This window comes from Protobothrops mucrosquamatus, unplaced genomic scaffold (assembly GCF_001527695.2).
Source record: "Protobothrops mucrosquamatus isolate PMUCROS unplaced genomic scaffold, P.Mucros_1.0 scaffold233, whole genome shotgun sequence".
NCBI classification, from domain to species: Eukaryota; Metazoa; Chordata; class Lepidosauria; order Squamata; family Viperidae; genus Protobothrops; species Protobothrops mucrosquamatus.
This window is the reverse complement of record NW_015386584.1, coordinates 761,886-781,803: the sequence shown is the minus strand read 5'-3', so window position 1 is coordinate 781,803 and position 19,918 is coordinate 761,886. Positions and strand designations below refer to the sequence as shown.

Genomic DNA, 19,918 nt, shown 5'->3' with positions numbered 1-19,918 from the left:
TTAGATGGATTTACATCATTTACACAGGATTACACTACAATAAACATGTATCTCTGCTCCAGTCAGCTTCTATGTACAATGATGAACCTAAATGCCATATTTGCCCGATTTACTGCTCTGTCTCTTTGTGTCCTCTTTACCGCCCTTATTACTGGCATTTAATGAATGGGGAGAGATGAAATCGGTCCTTTTCTCGGCTGCTACAACTTTTAATGAACATCTCAAGCGCAGATTCAAACGGCACAGGAAGACACTCTTGTGGTTCTGCGAGCAGGGACTGTTTTAAAAAAGCCAGAAAGCCTAAAACAGGGGTTCTCAACCTTGGCAACTTTAAGACTTGTGGACTTCAACTCCCAGAATTCCTGAGCCAGCAAAGCTGGCTGAGGAATTCTGGGAGTTGAAGTCCACAAGTCTTAAAGTTGCCAAGGTTGAGAACCCCTGGCCTAAAAGTATGCATCATGCATCATGCATCAGGACTTCAGGCTGAAAATGAGACTGCCAGGATCCGTATCTGATCTCTTCCACGGTCCTCAGCTACACTTTTGAAAGGAAAACCTCGCGTTTTCTACAGCACCGCTCCACCCGTTAGCGTCGCGCGCGCTCATAATAATGGTCCTAAAAGAGCGCGCGCCTCGCGCACTCCCAAGAGGCCGGCTGTTTTCGCTGCAGCGGTTGCGCATGCGCCGTCGAGAGCGCCCAGGGTAGTGAGTCTCTGGACTCTTGAGAGCGGGCGAGCTGGGTTGAGGTGGCGGTGAGGGCGGCTGCTGCCATGTGGTTCTCTGTTCGTTTTCGGACCGCCTTTCCGCGCTTGGTAAGGAGGGGGGGGCAGGAAAAGTTGGGGGCCCTTAAAGGAGCAAGTTGGGCGCCGTTAGCGATCTCGGGGGAGAGTTAAGAACCGCCAAGGGCATAGTGGCCTTCCTCTCCGGGAAGGGGAGGAGCCTGAGGTTCGGGCTGTTGTACCTCACTTCCTTGGCGGAGGAGAAGCGAAGAGAGCAGTAGGGCAGGCTGGGTGTCAGAGCAACGCTACTTTGCTAGAAGCGGTGGGCCTAAACCCGATAAGCGAGGGGAAGATGGATGCGGAGCGAACCATTTGTGCCTTCATCTCGCTCCGAAAATCAGTCCGTCTTCATTCTCAGATTCGTTCTGTTTATGCTAATTCGTATATGTCGAACTAGTTCAGTGTTTCTCAACCTTGACAATTTTAAGGCTTGTGGACTTCAACTCCCAGAATTCCACAGCCAGCATTGCTGGCTGTGGAATTCTGGGAGTTGAAGTCCACATGCCTTAAAATTGTCAAGGTTGAGAAACACTGAACTAGATCAGTGGTTCTCAACCTGTGAGTCGGGACCCCATTTGGGGTCGATTGACCATTTCATGGGGGTCGCCAAGCAAGGCTGTCCGCCATTTTTTTTCCCCGCCATTTTTTCCCCTTTTCTGGCAGGTGCCTTACCTCCCTTGGGCTGGGCCAGCTGGTGGTTGGCCTGCTCCGTCTCTGCCGCTTGCCAGCTACGCCTCGGCCGGCACAGGGGGCGGAACCACGCATGCACGGTGCTCCCGGGCAGGGAAAGTTCTCGACTTACGACCGGTTGGGTAGTCCTCGACTTACGAACAGTTTAGTCCTCGACTTACGACCGGTTGGGGTCACGGCATTAAAAAGGTTGAGAACCACTGAACTAGATGATGGTGGCATAGGACCGAAATTTGCAATCTTCATGATTGCCCGAACAGTTTTTCTACCTCTTGGCTTCCACAAAGCTCCTCCCGCGTTAAACTATACGGTAGCTGATTAACGGAACACAGGCGCTGAAGTTGTATTAATGTAGGCAGCGTTTTCTACATAAATTTGAGTTGGATAGTTACGCGTATTTGAAACTGTTATGGTCTGTTATCCTACATTATCAGGTAACATTGGTGTGGAAAATATATGAATATTAATTTCTGAATGAAGCCTGATTCTTACAGATCAAGAGTTAGAAATACAAAAATCAAAAGGTTTACTCTGTGCATCTTTCCTTTCATAAAGTCCAAGATATTGAGCACTTCCTGATTCTATCCTTATTTTTTTTAATAAACAGAAAAAAGAATAGTATGCCAGACAAGAAGTGAGCAATATGTTTACATTTGTACACCATACATTATTTTTGAATTTGTATGACCTGATTATTTTAGATGGACTCTGCCCATTCCAGAAAACTTTTGCTACCCAGGATACTGTCAAAATTTCAAATAAGTCCATTAATATAGCAGTCATATCTTGTAGAATGTTTCCTTGATCAAAATGATATGTCAATCAGCTATATACCTGGCTAATAGCTGCACCAACATTGTTTTTAAACATTAATTCCTGTACATTTGGTTGAATATCTGTTGTATCTACTGCATATTGTTTTTTGCATGGAGGCTACCAAAGCATAGATTATTTCATGGAACTGAAGAGGTCATTTAGGTTAATTATTAGCCCTTCAATAAGTGCAGAAATAGAAATTAAGATAAATTAGATGGTCTGGATGCATTTATTAATCTAAGAATCTTTTTGCCAGTTGTGTTACTGTTTTCATAAATTTGGTAAAAAACAAAAAAACCTCCAGATCAAGCTACCATCTCACCCCATTCCTGCTATCTTTTCTCATGGCTAAATGTACTATACTCCTGCAATCTCTCTCCATATGACTTAACTTTTTAGTCTGCCAATCATCCCATTGCTATTCTCTGAATTTATTCAGTTCGTCAGAATCTTTTAGGGGAGTGTGCCTAGAACTAAACACTTGAGATACTTTATTCTGAGCACACTAAAATGGGTTAAACAACTGAGCACAATTAAAAGTGGAATTCTTAACTTCCTAGGTTTGGAAATTTTATTTCTGTTGATGAGATCTAAAACTGTACTTTCTTTTTTTTATTGTCAGATCATATTGTTATTATTCCAAGATTATATTTCACAAGAATTCTTATCAAAACAAGTAAAGCACTTTTTCCTTCTGATTTAATTTTTGTTACCTAAACAAAACTCTCTACAATTTTCTCTGATAGATTTCATTCAAGTCATTTATTTTATTCCATTCTATTATTTTCAGCTTGTAAATGTGGCAATGTTGGGTTGAATTTGATTTCTGGTTTCTAAGAAATTAGCATAGATATCTTACCTAAATTGAGTGTTATGCACAACTTTGATACGCATTTCCTTATAAATATTAAAATGTTCAAAAAAATCCAGGCGTGATCCTTGTGATATCTGACTTAATATTTTCAGTTAACATGTACAGATTGGAAAGACCTTAGAGATCATCTTCAATTTCCTGCTCACTGCAGAAATCCACCTAAACATCTGACTGATGGCCTTTATTTAAATGCATCCAGGGAGAGAGCCACTCATCTCCTAACTAGAGTCTTCCATAATTGAACTGCTCTTATCAGCAGGAAATATTTCCAACCACCAATTCTGTTTTCCACTACTTCATTATTTTTTCTATAAACATATTATTACAGATATTATTACCTACTTTTTCATTTAATATTATATACTTTTGGTTTATATGTAGTGCAGACAGATTATCAGCAGTACAGTAACTTTAAATAGACCCATCTAATTCAGTAAGGATTTAAGCATAATTTAAGGTTGGCTCAATTTCTTAACTGTAATTGCAAATACAAACTATTTGCTTTATATGAAATATTTGTAGATGACAAATCTTCGCTGCCTTCATACATCAGCAGAATGCAGAAGTAGTGATGGAACTCTGTTTGTGGTAAGTAGTTTGCATAAATGATTATATAAAATGTTTAGTAAAATGGAAAAAATGTGGTTTTTATTTGTGTGCAATTTGTTAACAGTATTTATAACAACATTACACTTCATTTCTATTAGTAATAATAAAACTGCTATACATAGTCTTGTAGGTGATTGCATATATGATTGCTGTTCTTGTTAAACATATCAACCTACTGAGCTATCATGTTTAGAAAAGCTTATTTTGTCTAGTGCAGTGGTTCTCAACCTGTGGGTGGGGACCCCATTTGGGGTCGATCGACCATTTCACGGGGGTTGCCAAGCAAGGCTGTCCGCCATTTTTTTTTGTCCGCCATTTTTTTCCCCTTTTCCGGCGGGTGCCTTACCTCCCTTGGGCTGGGCCAGCTGGTGGTCGGCCTGCTCCATCTCTGCCGCTTGCCAGCTACACCTCGGCCGGCGCAGGGGGCGGAACCACGCATGTGCGGCGCTCCCGGGCAGGGAAAGTCCTCGACTTACGACCGGTTGGGTAGTCCTCGACTTATGACCAGTTTAGTCCCCGACTTATGACCGGTTTAGTCCTCAACTTACGACCGGTTTAGTCCTCGACTTACGACTGGTTGGGGTCGCGGCATTAAAAAGGTTGAGAACCACTGGTCTAGTGGAATATATTTCCAACAAGCATGTATCAGCTCCCAAAGTATAAATGCTTGTCTGTTATATACACATATGTCCTATTTAGCAGCCGTGTATAGGTTTCCTGCATTAGTTTTACATACACAAAATGACATATACAGAATGCATAAGTTTACCTGACCAGATTTCTGTTTTTGTCAACTGTGAAGTAGGAAAGAAAGTTGGAAATAAAAAATTTATTTATTTATTTATTTATTAATTGCATTTATATCCCGCCCTTCTCCTTACGGACTCAGGGCGGCTGACAATTGAATAAAATACTAACATATATACATACTTAATTAAAAAACATATTTTGTAACTTAAAAAGTGTACTTATTGAACAATTAGTGTGGTGTTGTTACAGTATGTATTGAGGATTAGCAGCATATTTAGTTGTTAAATTAAACTTTATAATAACATTTAATTTCTAGCAGTATAAATTGATTGTATATAAACATTAAAATTTTGGGTTTAAAATATTGTGTTAAAAAGCATTTTGGTCATTCCAAAGAGAAAATATTTGATTAGACGACCTTCCCCACTCCCATCAGTGTTCATCTAAAACTTTAAAGTTTCTGCTAGTTTTCTCTTCAGAAAAATATGAAAATTTTCTTTTTTTCACTATTGGCATCGTCCTGTATATGTCTTACATTTGTGGTACTGTGTATTCTTTATTCCAAACAGTTCTGTATCCTTTTTCCTTACATTTAATTAGGAAATTAATATGTTTACTAATACTTCTTATATAGGACTAGTACCGTCTCGTCACATTCTTTGTACTTTCACTTTTATTTCTTTAATTTCCTTCCTTTAATCATTTCTCTCTACAAAAAAATCTGTCCCATATTCAGAATTTCCTGTCACCCGTGTATCTTTCACTCTTAAACTTCCATTACAAACTGTCAGATCCATCATATTTTAAAATTCATATTTATTCCTTTTTCATGTCTACACACGAGTTCTTAACTATATACTCTAAACCAGGGGTGTCAAACAACCGGCCCGCAAGCCGGACGTGTCACGCGGAAGCTGCACCCACCCCATTGCCGGCAATGGCAAAACCGTCCCGATACGTTGCGCGACATCACGTGACGTCGCACGTTTGACATGTCTGTTCCAAACAAATCAATACTTTTCTAAGCAGATATTCACCAGTCACAATTCTCATTCCATCTTGGATTCCTGGATGGTTCAGTGTCTTTTAACACAGTGGTCCCCAACCTTTTGGGCATCAGAGACTGGTTCCGTGGAGAGAGGTTTTTCCATGGACTGGAGGGGGCATGGTTTTGCATGCTGCCTGCATCCCGCGGATGGGGCTTTGTTTGTGCGACCCAATTTCTGGCATGCCACGGCCCTGTGCCAGTCCATGGACCGGGAGTTGGGGACCCCTGTTTTAACATACACTGGCATTAATACTTTTCCATTCATGTTACCTAACCAAGTAATGTTAGATCTTCTTAATCAAAATATTGTGGGAAGTTTCTCCTGAAATTCACACATGGTTCTTTCACTAGCCCCATTCAGTGGAGTGTAACATGCAACTATCACTAACTACAAATTACTGCCTGTATAGGTTTCCTTAACAGTCTAAATGTTTCCGAGTCATTTTAAACATATTTCAGCTTTTTTGTTCGTAATTAAACCTTCATTTCCCTACATGCCTTCATCAGTACAGTCCACAAGTTCAAACCATCTTTATTCATATGTTATATCCATCTCCTCTTCTTAGCTACAGAAAAATACAGTATAGCCCAGTGATGGTGAACCTTTTAGAGACCGAGTGCCCAAACTGCAACCCAAAACCCACTTATGTATGGTCGGGTGGCGGGGCCCATTGGCTGGGCGGGGCCCATTGGCTGGGCGGGGCCCATTGGCTGGGCGGGGCTAACGGCAGACTAGGTGTGATTAAAAGTTCAATCAATTCCAACTTTGCGAGATCTTTTTTTTTGACCGTGGGAAGTTGAAATTGATTAATTGAACCTTTTTTTTTTGCACATGGCGGCGGAGGCCTAAAGCGAAAAGGTTTTATAAAACCCAGCTGAAGGCCTAGGACTGAGGCAATGGCACGTGTGCCCAGAGAGGGCTCTGCGTGCCACCTGTGGCACGCGTGCCATAGGTTCGCCACCACAGGTATAGCCCTCGTTCATTCCATTTAAATTTTAAATCTCAAGTGTTCCATATAGCATGGTCATCACTCGTTTGCTTTTTGTTTGTTTGTTTGTTTCCGAAAAAATGTGGCAGGGGGGTAGAGAGGGGAGTAAGTAAGGAAAAGGTTTTGGGAAGCTCATCCTGAAGCTGCCTTTTTTTGCAAGGGCTGGCTTCCCAAAGCCTAGAGAGGTGGGAGAGCTTTCCAGCTTCCCTTCTTGTCAGCTGATCAGGGTCAACAGACAGGTGCAGAACACTTGGAAAGCAGCCGCCATTTTAAGGGTAATGAAAATGTGACTGCTTCCAAGAGTCATTGGGAGGCCTAATGCTGCAGGGGATGGGGGGGAAGACCTGGCAGGGAAAGGTGCTGCAGAATCCCCATGGTCTATCGTAAGTACGAATGACTGCGGGAGCTCTGCATCTGTTGTAACTTTGAAGAAACAGGTTTGTAGGTACACTTGGGGTGTTTGGTTGTTGTTTTGAACAGTTGTCACATGGCCTGTCGTTTCTTAAGGATTACCTGTACTGTAATATTTAACTGGGTACAATAATTTTTAGTTTTAGGTGATCAGTTAAATGGCATGCAACTGTATAGGTTATCATAAACTTTTATTTTTCAATTCTGCATCCAGTTATTGCAAAGTTATTTTCATAATGCAATTTGCTTACATAATAAACATACACGTTGAAACTATGATCAAAGTATTCACTAGTACGCTTTTTTCATATCCCGTTTGATATAGCGTGATGCAACATTTTATTTCTGAACTACTGAGTAGACTGATGATGCATAGAAGATGGTTCCTATAATTCAGCTGCTATTAGAACTTTTCATATCTTCATAAGAGGAATCTCTCATGAAGTATCATAATTAAGATACAAGAGCTATAATTTTTCTATATGTAACTATCTGAAATTTGTTTTCTGTGCATTTTTCATTATTTTATTGTAATTTGTACAGCACAGAGATACTCCTGAAAACAATCCAAGTACCCCATTTGATTTCACTCCTGAAAATTATAAGGTATGTTTTTTATTTTGTTTTTAAATTACTTTGCCTTTTATGCCATTTTAGTTGCTTTTTGATGACCTTTCATGTTTTGATGGATGAAATGCTGTATTTCTATTTCAATAAAAATTGGTTATTGTAATATTTATTTTCTTTAATAGAGGATAGATGTAATAGTAAACAACTACCCAGAAGGACATAAATCTTCGGCAGTAATCCCAGTCCTGGATTTAGCTCAAAGACAACATGGATGGTTACCTATATCGGCTATGAATAAGGTACTTCTCTTTAATCTGATAATTTAGCATACATTTAACTGAACAATAACTATATTAACACAAAATAATTTTAATATTCATTAGGTACCTCTCTTAAAACAAATAATTTAGAGTGTTGTCAGGTTATATAAGGAAGTTTTTCAGTCTTAAAAATATTCAGATAATAACTTCACGTTGTATTCTGCAAGAATTCTGTGAGTTATAATTTAGGAAAATTAAGACATTGTGAGATTTTTATTGCTTCTGCTAAAAATAGCAATATGTGTAAATATATTATTCAAATAAAAATGATCTTCTATTTATAGGTTGCTGACATTCTACAAATGCCTCCTATGAGAGTTTATGAAGTAGCAACATTTTATACAATGTTTAATCGTAAGCCTGTTGGGAAATATCATATTCAAATCTGCACTACCACACCTTGCATGCTTCAAGATTCAGATAGTATATTAGAAGCCATTCAGAAGAAGCTTGGTATGAAACAGCACTTAATTTTCCTGTATCATGAGCGTGTTCTTGTTGTATTGACTTTTCTTACTTAATCCAATTTATATTTGTACTCTGAAAAGCATATTTGCAAAGAAATGTGATCACAACAGTTACCCTTGTACCCTTTAGAACTGGACAACAGGATTTTTTTTAGCTGTTGATGGTGGAGCTGCATAGCCTGAGAGGCTGGTTTATAGCTAAGAAAAGGGGGGAAAGGAAATAGGAGCCTGAGAGAAAAGAAGCCAGTAATTTGAGAACAGAAGTTATGGGAGGTAATTAAGAATATAGGTGGTCCTTGACTTATAACAATATTGTTCACTCAGTGAAGTGATTGTTGAATGAGATATTACAAGATTGTTCAGTGACTGCAATCTCAGGACTCCCAGTTATTATTGAGCAATCTAGCAGGTTGTTAAGTGATTGGAGTCACAGGTAAGGTGCGTGGGATGCCTCAGGGTGTAGGGGAGACCCTGGGAGGACCCACTCAGGCCTTGAAAATCCTCTCTGCCAAAAAACCAAGCAGGTTTTTTAGCCTGAGGGGAAAGACATTTGCATGCATCTTGCATGGGGCCTTTCAGGGCCTCTCCAACCCCTCCCCCCCCCAGGAATCCTTTGCTTCATACTGCACTGCCCACCTGGAAAGAATTGCAGGTATCCCAGTAGTGCATATCTGCAACTTCCCCATAGTGTGCTCCACCCACCTCCACTTGCACAGCACTAAAGCGCACTCTCCCCTTTCATTTGGAAAGAATTTAAAGACAAGATAGAGATTAATGAAAACAAAAACCTCTGCTCTTGTAGCTTGAAAGTCAAAACACTAACACACAACCTCCCCCATAGAGAATTACAGACCCATCTTATAACACCTTATCTGATTAAATATCCCAGAAATATCCTGATCTTTTTTGTATACAACTACTATTGTCGCATTAGTACAATTTAGTTTCCTTGAATATAACTAAGTTTTATTACACTGTCAATAAAATTAGGTAGACCTTGATCACCCATTGATGATCTCACTATCAATTGTAATATATTATTGTATCTTGTTCTGTTTGGTTTTGTTCCGTTTTGCTTTATTTTAATGTTTAATTTTTTGTGCTGATCTATGACCATAATAAAAATTGAATATTTTTAACATAAAACAGAATAGGGAAGAGAAACAAAAATAAGAAACTCAGACACTACCTTTTAATGTTTTTTTGAAAAAATGAACAGTCATGATGAAATCAGTTCTTTAAAAAAAAAAAAAAAAGCCAAAATGGTGACCTGATATTTCCATTGAAATGGCTATAATAAAGCTGATTTTACTTGATGATGCTTTTTAAAATGTAGCTGTACTATCAACATCTTTTTCCAGCTCCTACTTCCAATTTTTGAGAAGATGAGACCAACATTTTGGCTTTTTGTGGTGTGAGACTCCTTAAGGGCAAGATGCATACGTTTAAGCTTGCTGAAATTTAAGATACTATTTTATTCTTCCCCCAACCCACACAATAGTTTTTTGTGAAGTTTATGAAATAAAATTAATACCTTCATTTAAGATAACATTTGGCTCATTATATTATCTAACAGCCAGCTATATACCCATACATTCCTATAAACAGGATTGCAACTCGTGGCGAGAACAGATTGGGAAACATATATGCCAATTTAATACAGTAAATCCAAACTAAGTATTATACAAACTGCTATAATCTGTTTTGGAACATTGTATTGAGACAAATAGCCATAAAGTTTTCATTTTTGCAGTTTGCTTTATTATAAATCAAACTAATTTGTCTTGCCTCAGGTATAAAAGTTGGGGAAACTACATCTGATAAACTTTTCACTCTAACTGAAGTTGAATGCTTGGGAGCCTGTGTAAATGCACCAATGGTACAAATAAATGACAACTATTATGTAAGTAGGAATAAGCCTTAGATCTTTCAGTGTATCCATTTTGTATATGTTTGTTGCCTAGAAAAATTAAATTAGCATAAATGACAAAGAGTTTCTATCGTATGGGTTTTCATACAATATTCTAATGAACAGAATAGTTTACTGAAATTAATTTTATATGAATTAGATTAGTGGTTCTCAATATTTCATTTGTTGTTCCATCATGATAAAAAGAAAAAGTTCAATACGTTTTCAAGAAGGAAGGGGCCTGTTTCCCAGATTTCAATCATTTCCCTGGCTATCTTTGTACCTGCACAGCTAACAATCTTAGTAGCTGCAAAATGGAATATATGTCCTTGTTCATTGCTGTGCGAGACTTCCGATGAGTTTGAGTCTACTTTTCTGACCACTTGCTTGTGTTCTTGCAATCTCTCTGTCCATCCTACAATCATGGGGCAATCCATGCAGGAGATCCGGTAGATTACATTAGAAGTATCTCCCACCTTCAAGTGATCTTTGCAATACATGATTTGTCCTCTTATGGTAGCCTCTAGGCGATATGCAATGCCCACTTTCAGATGTCAGAAGCTATGTTCTACTGCTTCTGAAATGTTTTTGATATATGACAGGATGTGCTATATAATTGGTCTTATACCTTGTTTCTTCATTTTTCTTCTTTGCGTGTTCTGCAGGCATCTTATAATAAATGTTTGTGGGTACCCATTCTGCCTGAATTGTTCACGTAGGTAACTTTTCTCCAGTTAGCTTGCGTTGTACTACAGCGAGTTCTCACCCTGCCATATAGTGTTCTGACACAACTCTTTTTGTGTGACAATGGATGGTTACTGTTGAAACTAAGTATATGTGGCGTGTTGGTGCTCTTGTGATAAACCGTGGTTTCTAGGCTTCCATCTTCCTGCCTGTTGACAAACACATCTAAAAATGATAGTTGTCTACCGTTTCTTCCTCCATTGTGAATTGTATGTCTGGGAAGATGGAGTTCAGTAGGGCATGAAAGTCTTTCAGTGCATTTCTTTTGATGATGACAAATGTGTCCCCTACGTTATGGCACCAAAATTTAGATGTGTAGTTTTAAAATGTATGATGTTCTAATTCACACAGTTTCTGCAATGACTCCTGATACTGGGGATTCCATGGGTGTCCCTTTTATTTGCTCATACATTTCTCTTTTGAACATGAAGAAGGTATGCAGTACTGGAGTAACCTCCTGATTTGTATCCTGGTTAGATTGTTTTGATCTGTGTTGTACTCTTCTTCTGGTTTTTTATCTATTGTTTGTATGCTAAGTGAGGAGGAGGGATGTAAATAGGGACACTATGTCAGAGGAGACCATGATCTCATCAGGAATCACATTGTAGTTTTGGCAGCACAAAGAAACAACAGCCAATTACCAGCCATCAACACACCAATCAGCCAATAGGAAGGCACCACATAAATACAACTCATAGAATAGCTCAAAAGACTCGTTCTGGTGAGCGAGAAGTTTCCTGAGGAAGGGCTCCAGCACAAGTCCAAAAGCTCGGAAGATTAAACCTTTGGTCCTGGCGACTAACCCAGATTTGAACTTGTAACATTATCTTGGGACACGTATATTTGCCTTCATTCGTGATATTTTCTGCCCTTTAACCCAGCTTGCATTCTGTCTCTGAAGCCCTGAAATAGATGTAACAATTTTTCCAATGCATCATCAAAAATTATAATCTCATGCAGACATCCCAGGTAAATTTTGATGTGCTAAGCAACCACAGTTACATTTTAAAGCTTTAACTGATTTAAAAAATAAATTGCCTCAAAAAAGGATTTTTGTTTTCCCCCCTCCCATTGTTATCAACGATCACTTTTGTTTGTGGCAAAAAAAATAAAAATAAATGAGTTATAAGAAACACCTACAATGCACTCAAATACAAATAAATAAATCCCCAGAACTGTATCAAAACTAAAATAAAGTTAGAAGTAAATGATATAATCACACTAAAAGAGACACCTCTTCAACAAACAGAACACTTGCAAATCTGTCCAGTTGTTGATTATAACCAGTTCCCTATTCCTTTTTACCGACTGGCTAGGCCTAAGTACAAATCTACCTAGAAGAGAGGAAGCTAAGGCGAACTAACACAGCTTAGATCCTTACCAGGGTGGATAATAATCGATAATTTTTTAAAAATGGATTTTTTTATTTAAATTGATTTTTTTATTTTTATCCAATTTATTTTAATAAAATGCTTTTGGTGTAAAAATCTATCTAAATATAGTTTTCTATTTAAGATACATTAATAATTTAGTTTATTCAGCATGAAATGGACCTTAGTCATGTAGCATGAGGCTGTATATTCTGCAATATTTAGGTTTTTGGTAAACTCATTCAATGAATCCACAGTCTGCTGAGATAACATGCACTGCATTGATGCATTCACACAATTTAACAGTAACCATGAGATAAATCATAAAACAAGTTCAGGAATATTCCTTTATCCCATTGTTCTGCAAATCTATGTACATTACAAACTGTATGATTGTTTGAAGAGAAATGCATCTGTGCCAGGCTCTAAGTGTTTTAGTTAAATAAAAGAATTTGAGTACTTTTCCAACTATGTGTGATTAAACTATTAACCTAACCTGACAGCTTATTATTCTAAATAGGAAACCCTCATTTTGTTTGCAAATAATATTAAAGATTCTAACTACCAGCAAGAATGAGTCCTTCCATTTAAAGAGCACCTGTCATTTCAGATCCATCATGGAAGCGCCTGTTAGTGGGCATCCACTCACCTGCTACCCGCCACGTCCTCCTTCACCTTGTTCTGTCACTGCCGCATCACCAGCTGTCCCATTAAACTGAATGGGATTGTCGGTGAGTCAACAGCGGGTCAGGAGGAGCCGCTGCGGGACAGAGACGACAGTTGCCCTTTAAAAATTATGATTTAAATCGAGTTGATTTAAATCAAGCCTTTTTACTAGTTATTTGATCCTTACCAAGTAGTCTTCAAGAACATTCATAAGCAGAAAGGCCACTAGAGAAACCTTAGAAGTCTTGACCCAACAAATTTCATTGTCTAATAATAGCAGCAAAAATTGCCTCGATGAGGAGCAAAGTATACTTAACAGTCTGGTTAAGGTACTCTCTAAAGTAGGTTCAGGTAGTCCTCAACTTATAACCATAACTGAGCCCAACTATTGGTAAACAAGTGAATTTTGCCCCATTTTATGACTTTGCCACAGTTTTAAGTGAATCGCTGCAGTTTTGAACTTAGTAACACCATTGTAAAGTGAGTCTGGCTTCCCCATTGACTTTGCTTGTCAGACGGTTGCAAAAGGAGATCACCTGACCCCAGGACACTAGATCTCATAAATATGAGCTAGTTGCCAAGTGTCCGAACTTTGATCACCCGACCATGGGGATGCTGCAATGGTTTTAAGTGAAAAACAGTCTCGTGTCACTTTTTCAGTGCTGTAGTAACTTTGAATGGTCACTAAACAAAAGGTTGTAAGTTGAGGACTACCTGTATAACACAATTCACACCTAAAGTCTTGGCACTGAGGGCAAATTGGTCATTGGTGTCATTGGCCTTATGACTAGGCAGGAATATATAGGTAATGCCTATACTGATTGACAACATAATGGGAAGGAAAAATCATGAATATGGCTCCTGCAGGAGAGCATATTCATCTCTGTCAATAATAACCATAATTTTTTCTTGTCAAGAGGTTTTGTCCATTGTGAAAACATTAGCTTTGTGATTGAATTCTAATTGGCATGCGTGCATTATAAAGGATTTTATCATGGCAACTTGAAATGTTGTGATCCCTTCATACCAGTGTAAAACTCTTGCTCCTCATTCAGTTGGCAGTTTTGCCTAGACTGCTTTTGTGCACTAAATCAGGTTTTTCAAATTGTATCCTGCAGAACACTAAGGTTTCATGAGAACTTGATGGGGTTCTTTGAGACATTAAGGGGGGAAAGTTCAAACATAGCGAATTTTCTCTTACTAGAGTGTTATCTCTTGTCTGGGAATGCCAGAATTTTTTTTAAAAAAAATTAATTGGTTCCATAACTTGAAAAAGCTTGAAAACCCCTGTGCTAAATCACATGTAGTACTCCAATGAGAGTATGATGCTTTTTACTAAGTATGTAGAATTCAACTCAATTGACACAATAAACATAGACAGATTTTCGAATTTTCCTTTTATACCTTCAGTTGGACAATTAAGAAATCTATCGTTCTCAGCTATCTAATTTTGCCAGTACTGTATTCTGTTGCTAATATAACTGATTATTAACTATGCATTTGATATAGACACAGTAAAATACATTATGCGTTTATCTTTAATTTTCAGAATAACACAGAAAGTCACCATTGAAAGATAGACAGCCATATAAATGGAATAAAATATAAGATATTCTAATAACTTCTGAAGTACAATTTTTATAGTCTGTAGCAAAAAAAAGAGTTCTATAACATGTTAAATACAATAAACATACTCATAGATGAAGAAAATGACATATATTTAATACGTGTAATATTTTCATTTAATTTTACAGGAAGATCTGACAACAAATGACATTGAAAACATAATTGATGAATTGAAAGCTGGAAATATTCCAAAACCTGGACCAAGGTATTTTATTTGCATAATAAAATAAATACCATGAGAAAGCAAGAAAAAAAGCTACTAAAACAATCCTGTAGAACAGCCCCCAACCTTTTGGGCACCAGGGACCGGTTCTGTAGAGAGATTTTTCTGCAGATCGGAGGAGACATGGTTTCGCAGGCTGTATCGCGTGGATGGGGCTTCACTTGTTTGTGTGGCCCGGTTTCTGGCATGCCGTGGCTCAGTGCTGGTCCCTGCTGTAGAAAGTTCTCAGGATATATATTTCAGTATGAGATTAAATATAAAATCTTATTACCAAGACATTTTCCTTTTTATGTTCCATGCTATGGTGCCCTATAAGAAGCTGCTTCTTAATTTTTAAGAAGGTGTTTGTAGGCATTTTTGCAAATGAATATCAAATATTTGCCAAATTTGATTGGAGAGAAGACTGCTTTTCTTATGTATAAAATATTTTTGTTTCTAAATATGCTAACATTCTGCGAAGAGTTTAATTTGGTAGCCCTATATCCCCAAATTTATTTCAGATGTTATATGACCTTTCTAATCAAAGTTTCAGCCAACAATTATCAACATATTTTGATGTTGTATAGGAAAAAGTTAATTAAATGCGTTTGATAGGTATACTGCACTGTGCATCATTGATTTGTGATCACCATTTGATTAATTTTCATCAAATTCTGCTTTTTGAAATTTCAGGGTTTTTTAGTTGTTGAGAAACCATTTTCATTTGTTACTTGATGTTAACGCTGTGTCTGTTAAGAACAAAGATAGATCTATAACACCAGTGTCAAACTTGATTGCGTCACGTGACGTATCGTGACTTTTTTGCCTTTGTGGAGCCAGGGTGGGCATGGCCTGCGCATGACGCATCTGGCTCGCAGGCCACCAGTTTGACACCCCTGATCTATAGGAAATGTGGGATAGTATTCAAGATGGAAAAAAGAAAGTGATGTTATTAGTCATAGATTCTAATCTTGTGCAGTTACTCTTAAGTAATTCATACTGATTTCAGTGGGATTACACTCAAGCAGACATATGCAGAACTTCACTGTTCAGGCAGTCCTCAATTTATGACAAGTTGCTTAACAACTGTTAAATGTTACAATGGACCTTGCCAAGGATATTTCTGACCCAATTCTAATGGCCAGCCTCCCCCCTCTCCAGGTTCATATGACCATATTTTGGGCAGTCAACTGGCCTACATTTGTAGCTTCCTGCAGTCACATTTGCTGGAATGTACAACTGGCATTTATTTCTGGTTTTCAACAAAGTGGCCTATTGTCAACAGTTGCTTAACAATCACTGCAAAAAGGTTGTAAAATTAGGTTGGTAATGTGGTGACCCACTTTACAGCTCTTATGATAGGCAGGCTTCATTACAGTCATTAAGAAGCATTATTGTAATCAGAATATGTGTACATTTGACAACTAGAAATCCCCCAACTCCACATTTTTATTTCTTTCCATCACATTCTATCTTGTATTGAACTAAAGATGCTTAAAATAAGTCATCAAAAGTTGAAACAGATTTTTGTGGATGTTTCAGAATGACTGAAATTATACAGAACAATGTTTAATATTGATTTTTTTATTTCTTTTCAGAAGTGGACGTTTCTCTTGTGAGCCTTCTGGTAGTCTGACTTCTCTGACAGAACCACCCAAGGGACCTGGTTTTGGAGTTCGGCCAGATCTTTAAAACTATTGTTCTAAGTGTAAAAATCATTGAAAAAATAAATTCTAAAATATGGACAATGGAAATCCAAGTTTAAAGTTATTTTAGGACAGCTGCTAAACGTATGTATTTTATTAGAACAAGAAATGGAAGAAATCCAAAAATTCCAGTTATTCAGAAGCAACAGTGTTGATTAACTATATTTATAATTATTATTGAACAGTTATGTAGATGTCTCACTCCCTATATTATATGTGACACACCAGTGGTGCATAAAATAAATATAATGGAACTGATAGTATATTGCTCACTAATTATCAAGAGGATTTTTGCAAACAAAAATGAAGCTCTTTGGCATCCCACAATACAGTTAATTAGTACACTGATGAAGTAGCCAGAATGCTATAAAAATTATTTGGAAATAATGGCACAAAAGGAATTTTTTAAAAGTATGATTCAAGGCAAAGCTAGACTAATTTTAGTCTCCAAAAGAGCAGGTCGATGACTTGGGGATCCTCCTGGACTCACAACTAAATAGCAGGTGGAGGATAGGGCTGAAGGCTTTGCCCAATTTCAAGTGCACCAATCCTGCCCCTAACCTGGAGCCAAAGGACCAAAAGAACTTAACTCATACCCTCATTTCCATATGCCTAGAATATTGGAATGTTCTCTATATAGGGCTGCCATTGATGCACATTTGGGAACTTGGTTGGGAACCTTTTAATATAAGCATACTGCATCTGTGCTTTGGGCCTTGCACTGATTTGCTATTACTTTTGAGAGCATTGCCTTTCCACAAGCTACTAAAAATTGAGTTGGTCTGGAAAGTCTTTCAGAAAAGAACTGACATCATAATGACTATTGTGTTACTGTGTTCTTACTGTTTTTATTATTCATTTATCATGGGTGTTTTATTTAATTTCTGATTATGTACGTGAAGTGCTGTCCTTTTAATTGTGGCAGCATACAAATCAAGTAGACAAATAATTATTATATTAATGTGGTATATCTATTAATGCCAACTATAGCTATTTTTGAAGTAAGTATCCAGCCAAGCTGATTACCAAAAATTTAAAAATGTAGACAATCCTACTTCAGTTTGAGATTTTGTATTATAAATATAAAATTTAAATTGTGTACATCCTAAAGTTAGTAAATAAATAAATGGGAAAAACATGTTTTTTAAATTTCTGATCTACAGCAAAATGAATTAATCATCAATTTGTCAATAATGATGTGCAGTCTGCAAAAAATCAAACTGTATATCAAATAGATACAATGAAAGAGCTAAAAAATAGGTTTTATTGCACATCCTCCCAATAAGATATTTTGGAACTGCTTTGTGGCATAGTTTGGGTCAGAACCTGAAATTCTTCTGTTGATTGCCATACTTCTGAAGATAGCCATATATTCTTGTAGCTTTCTATTGTGGCAATGATCATAATGTGATCTAAATTCATCTTCTATTAGAGTTTCTTATAAACAGGAAAAATCTAAAGTATTTTGGATGCTAATATACCTGTTGTATAGAATTTCAGTATAGTCCTTGCATCTTGCTGATTTTTGAACTGGTCATCTGTCAAGTGGGATCTTTTAGTATACCATATTCTTCTGGGTTCAAAAATCTTGCCGTTTTTCCATAATCTGTTTCTATCCTCAATATCTTTACAAATGTCATTATAATTCTGCTTGTCTTTTCTCTGTCAGAAATGGTATAGACTCCTACTTGGGCAGGGGGTTGGACTAGATGACCTACAATGTCCCTTCCAACTATTCTATTTCTTATTCTATTCTATTCTAGAAAGCAATTCTTGATGTTATCCTTGAAAATGGTGGGTAGATGCTCAGGATCATATTGTAGAAACTGTTTGGCTTTCTTTCACTTTAGCATGACTTGGAACTTGTTCATGAGAAGTTGATCAGCCCCTGGCCACATTTTTCTATTATAACAACTTTTCCAATGATTGCTAATATAGTCCATTTAATTTTTGTGTACTGTGTCTAGAGATGTCCATATGTGTAGCAGTTGTTTAGGTTGTTTGAAGAATGTGTTAGCAATAAATTATTGGATTGTTAAAAACTAAATTGTTCTGCTTCATTTCTGTTTCCTAGACCAGGGGTCCCCAACCTATGGGCCACAGCCCAGCGGGCCACAGAAATGGCTGAGCAGGGCGCGCATGCATAGGTGCGCATTCCTAACTCACGCTAGCGCCCACAACTGCGCATGTGTGTGGGTGCGAACAGGAATGCTAGTGCAGCGAGCGTGCACGCCCCATTTGGGCATGCGCGAGCAGGCCGCTAGCGTGGGTGTGTGCGGCCCATCTGCACATGCGTGAACGGGCACTAGCCGCCCGGGGGTTTGGCTGTTCACACATGCGCATGGCACCAGCGCATGCACGACTGCTAGTACTGTGCCAATGGGCATGTCCCCGTTTGTGTGCGTGCATGTGCACGCAGTAATTTGGAAGCTGCTCTCCCCTCTGGGCTGCTCTCCCCAAAAGGTTGGAGAACTCTGTCCTAGACCATATAGTCTAACATTGTTTTCCTCCTTTTCCAACTCTTCCATTCTCCAACCACAAGCAGCATATCTTGTTTGCACATTCTGTTCATTTCAGATTGAAGTTGATCATAAAATTCATTAACCTCTATACTGCATCAGTTATTAAAGCAAGGCTGTCTCTTAAGTGTAAGATATTTTGTCACTGATTAGACCAGTGTTTCTCAACCTTGACAATTTTAAGGCATGTGGACTTCAACTCCCAGAATTCCACAGCCAGCATTGCTGGCTGTGGAATTCTGGGAGTTGAAGTCCACATGCCTTAAAATTGTCAAGGTTGAGAAACACTGGATTAGACTCTACCCCAGTATTGTCTTTGCGATAATCCCCATGAAAGAAATGCCATTTTTTTATTTCCTTAGTAAAAAAACATGAAACTATTCAACTCGTTATTTCAATTCATTAATACCTGAGATGCATTGTGTAATTGATTCATTGTTTCATTGTGTTGAGATTTTCCAGACCCGTGTTTCTTATGTTCTATGTTCCCATTGTACTTTTGTTTTCAGTTTCAGATTTTATTTTCTTACATTGCAACTTCACCGCAACTAGATGCCCAGAACTAGACATGGCTTCAATCTAGCCATGTCACAAAACTATTTGTACTCAAAAACCCTCAACTGTTCTCAGTATCATATTTGCTGCCATTTAGTTAAGTGCCATTTGTTCCATGGGGCTCCCATCATCTGGGATTATAACATCAATCACTTCCTTCTGTCTATCCAGGTGGCTTTCATGGTTAAATACAGGAATGACCTACTATTGCCTTTTCCCATACAGTATGAAATGATACATTTGCAGTTGTTGCTAAAACAATCATCCATTTTCTCTTTGTGACTGCTTCCGTATATAAA

At 37.9% G+C, this 19,918-nt stretch overlaps 1 protein-coding gene across 1 annotated transcript; it reads left to right on the top strand.

Annotated features, from left to right (window-relative positions):
* Positions 1-680: 680 nt before the first annotated feature.
* Positions 681-18,592, top strand: NDUFV2 (NADH:ubiquinone oxidoreductase core subunit V2). Its single transcript, XM_015814268.2, has 8 exons — positions 681-811; positions 3,681-3,746; positions 7,509-7,571; positions 7,718-7,834; positions 8,140-8,308; positions 10,116-10,225; positions 14,766-14,842; positions 16,438-18,592. The coding sequence occupies exons 1-8, from the start codon at positions 770-772 to the stop codon at positions 16,529-16,531; spliced, it is 738 nt and encodes a 245-aa protein (XP_015669754.1). The 5' UTR covers positions 681-769; the 3' UTR covers positions 16,532-18,592.
* Positions 18,593-19,918: the final 1,326 nt, after the last annotated feature.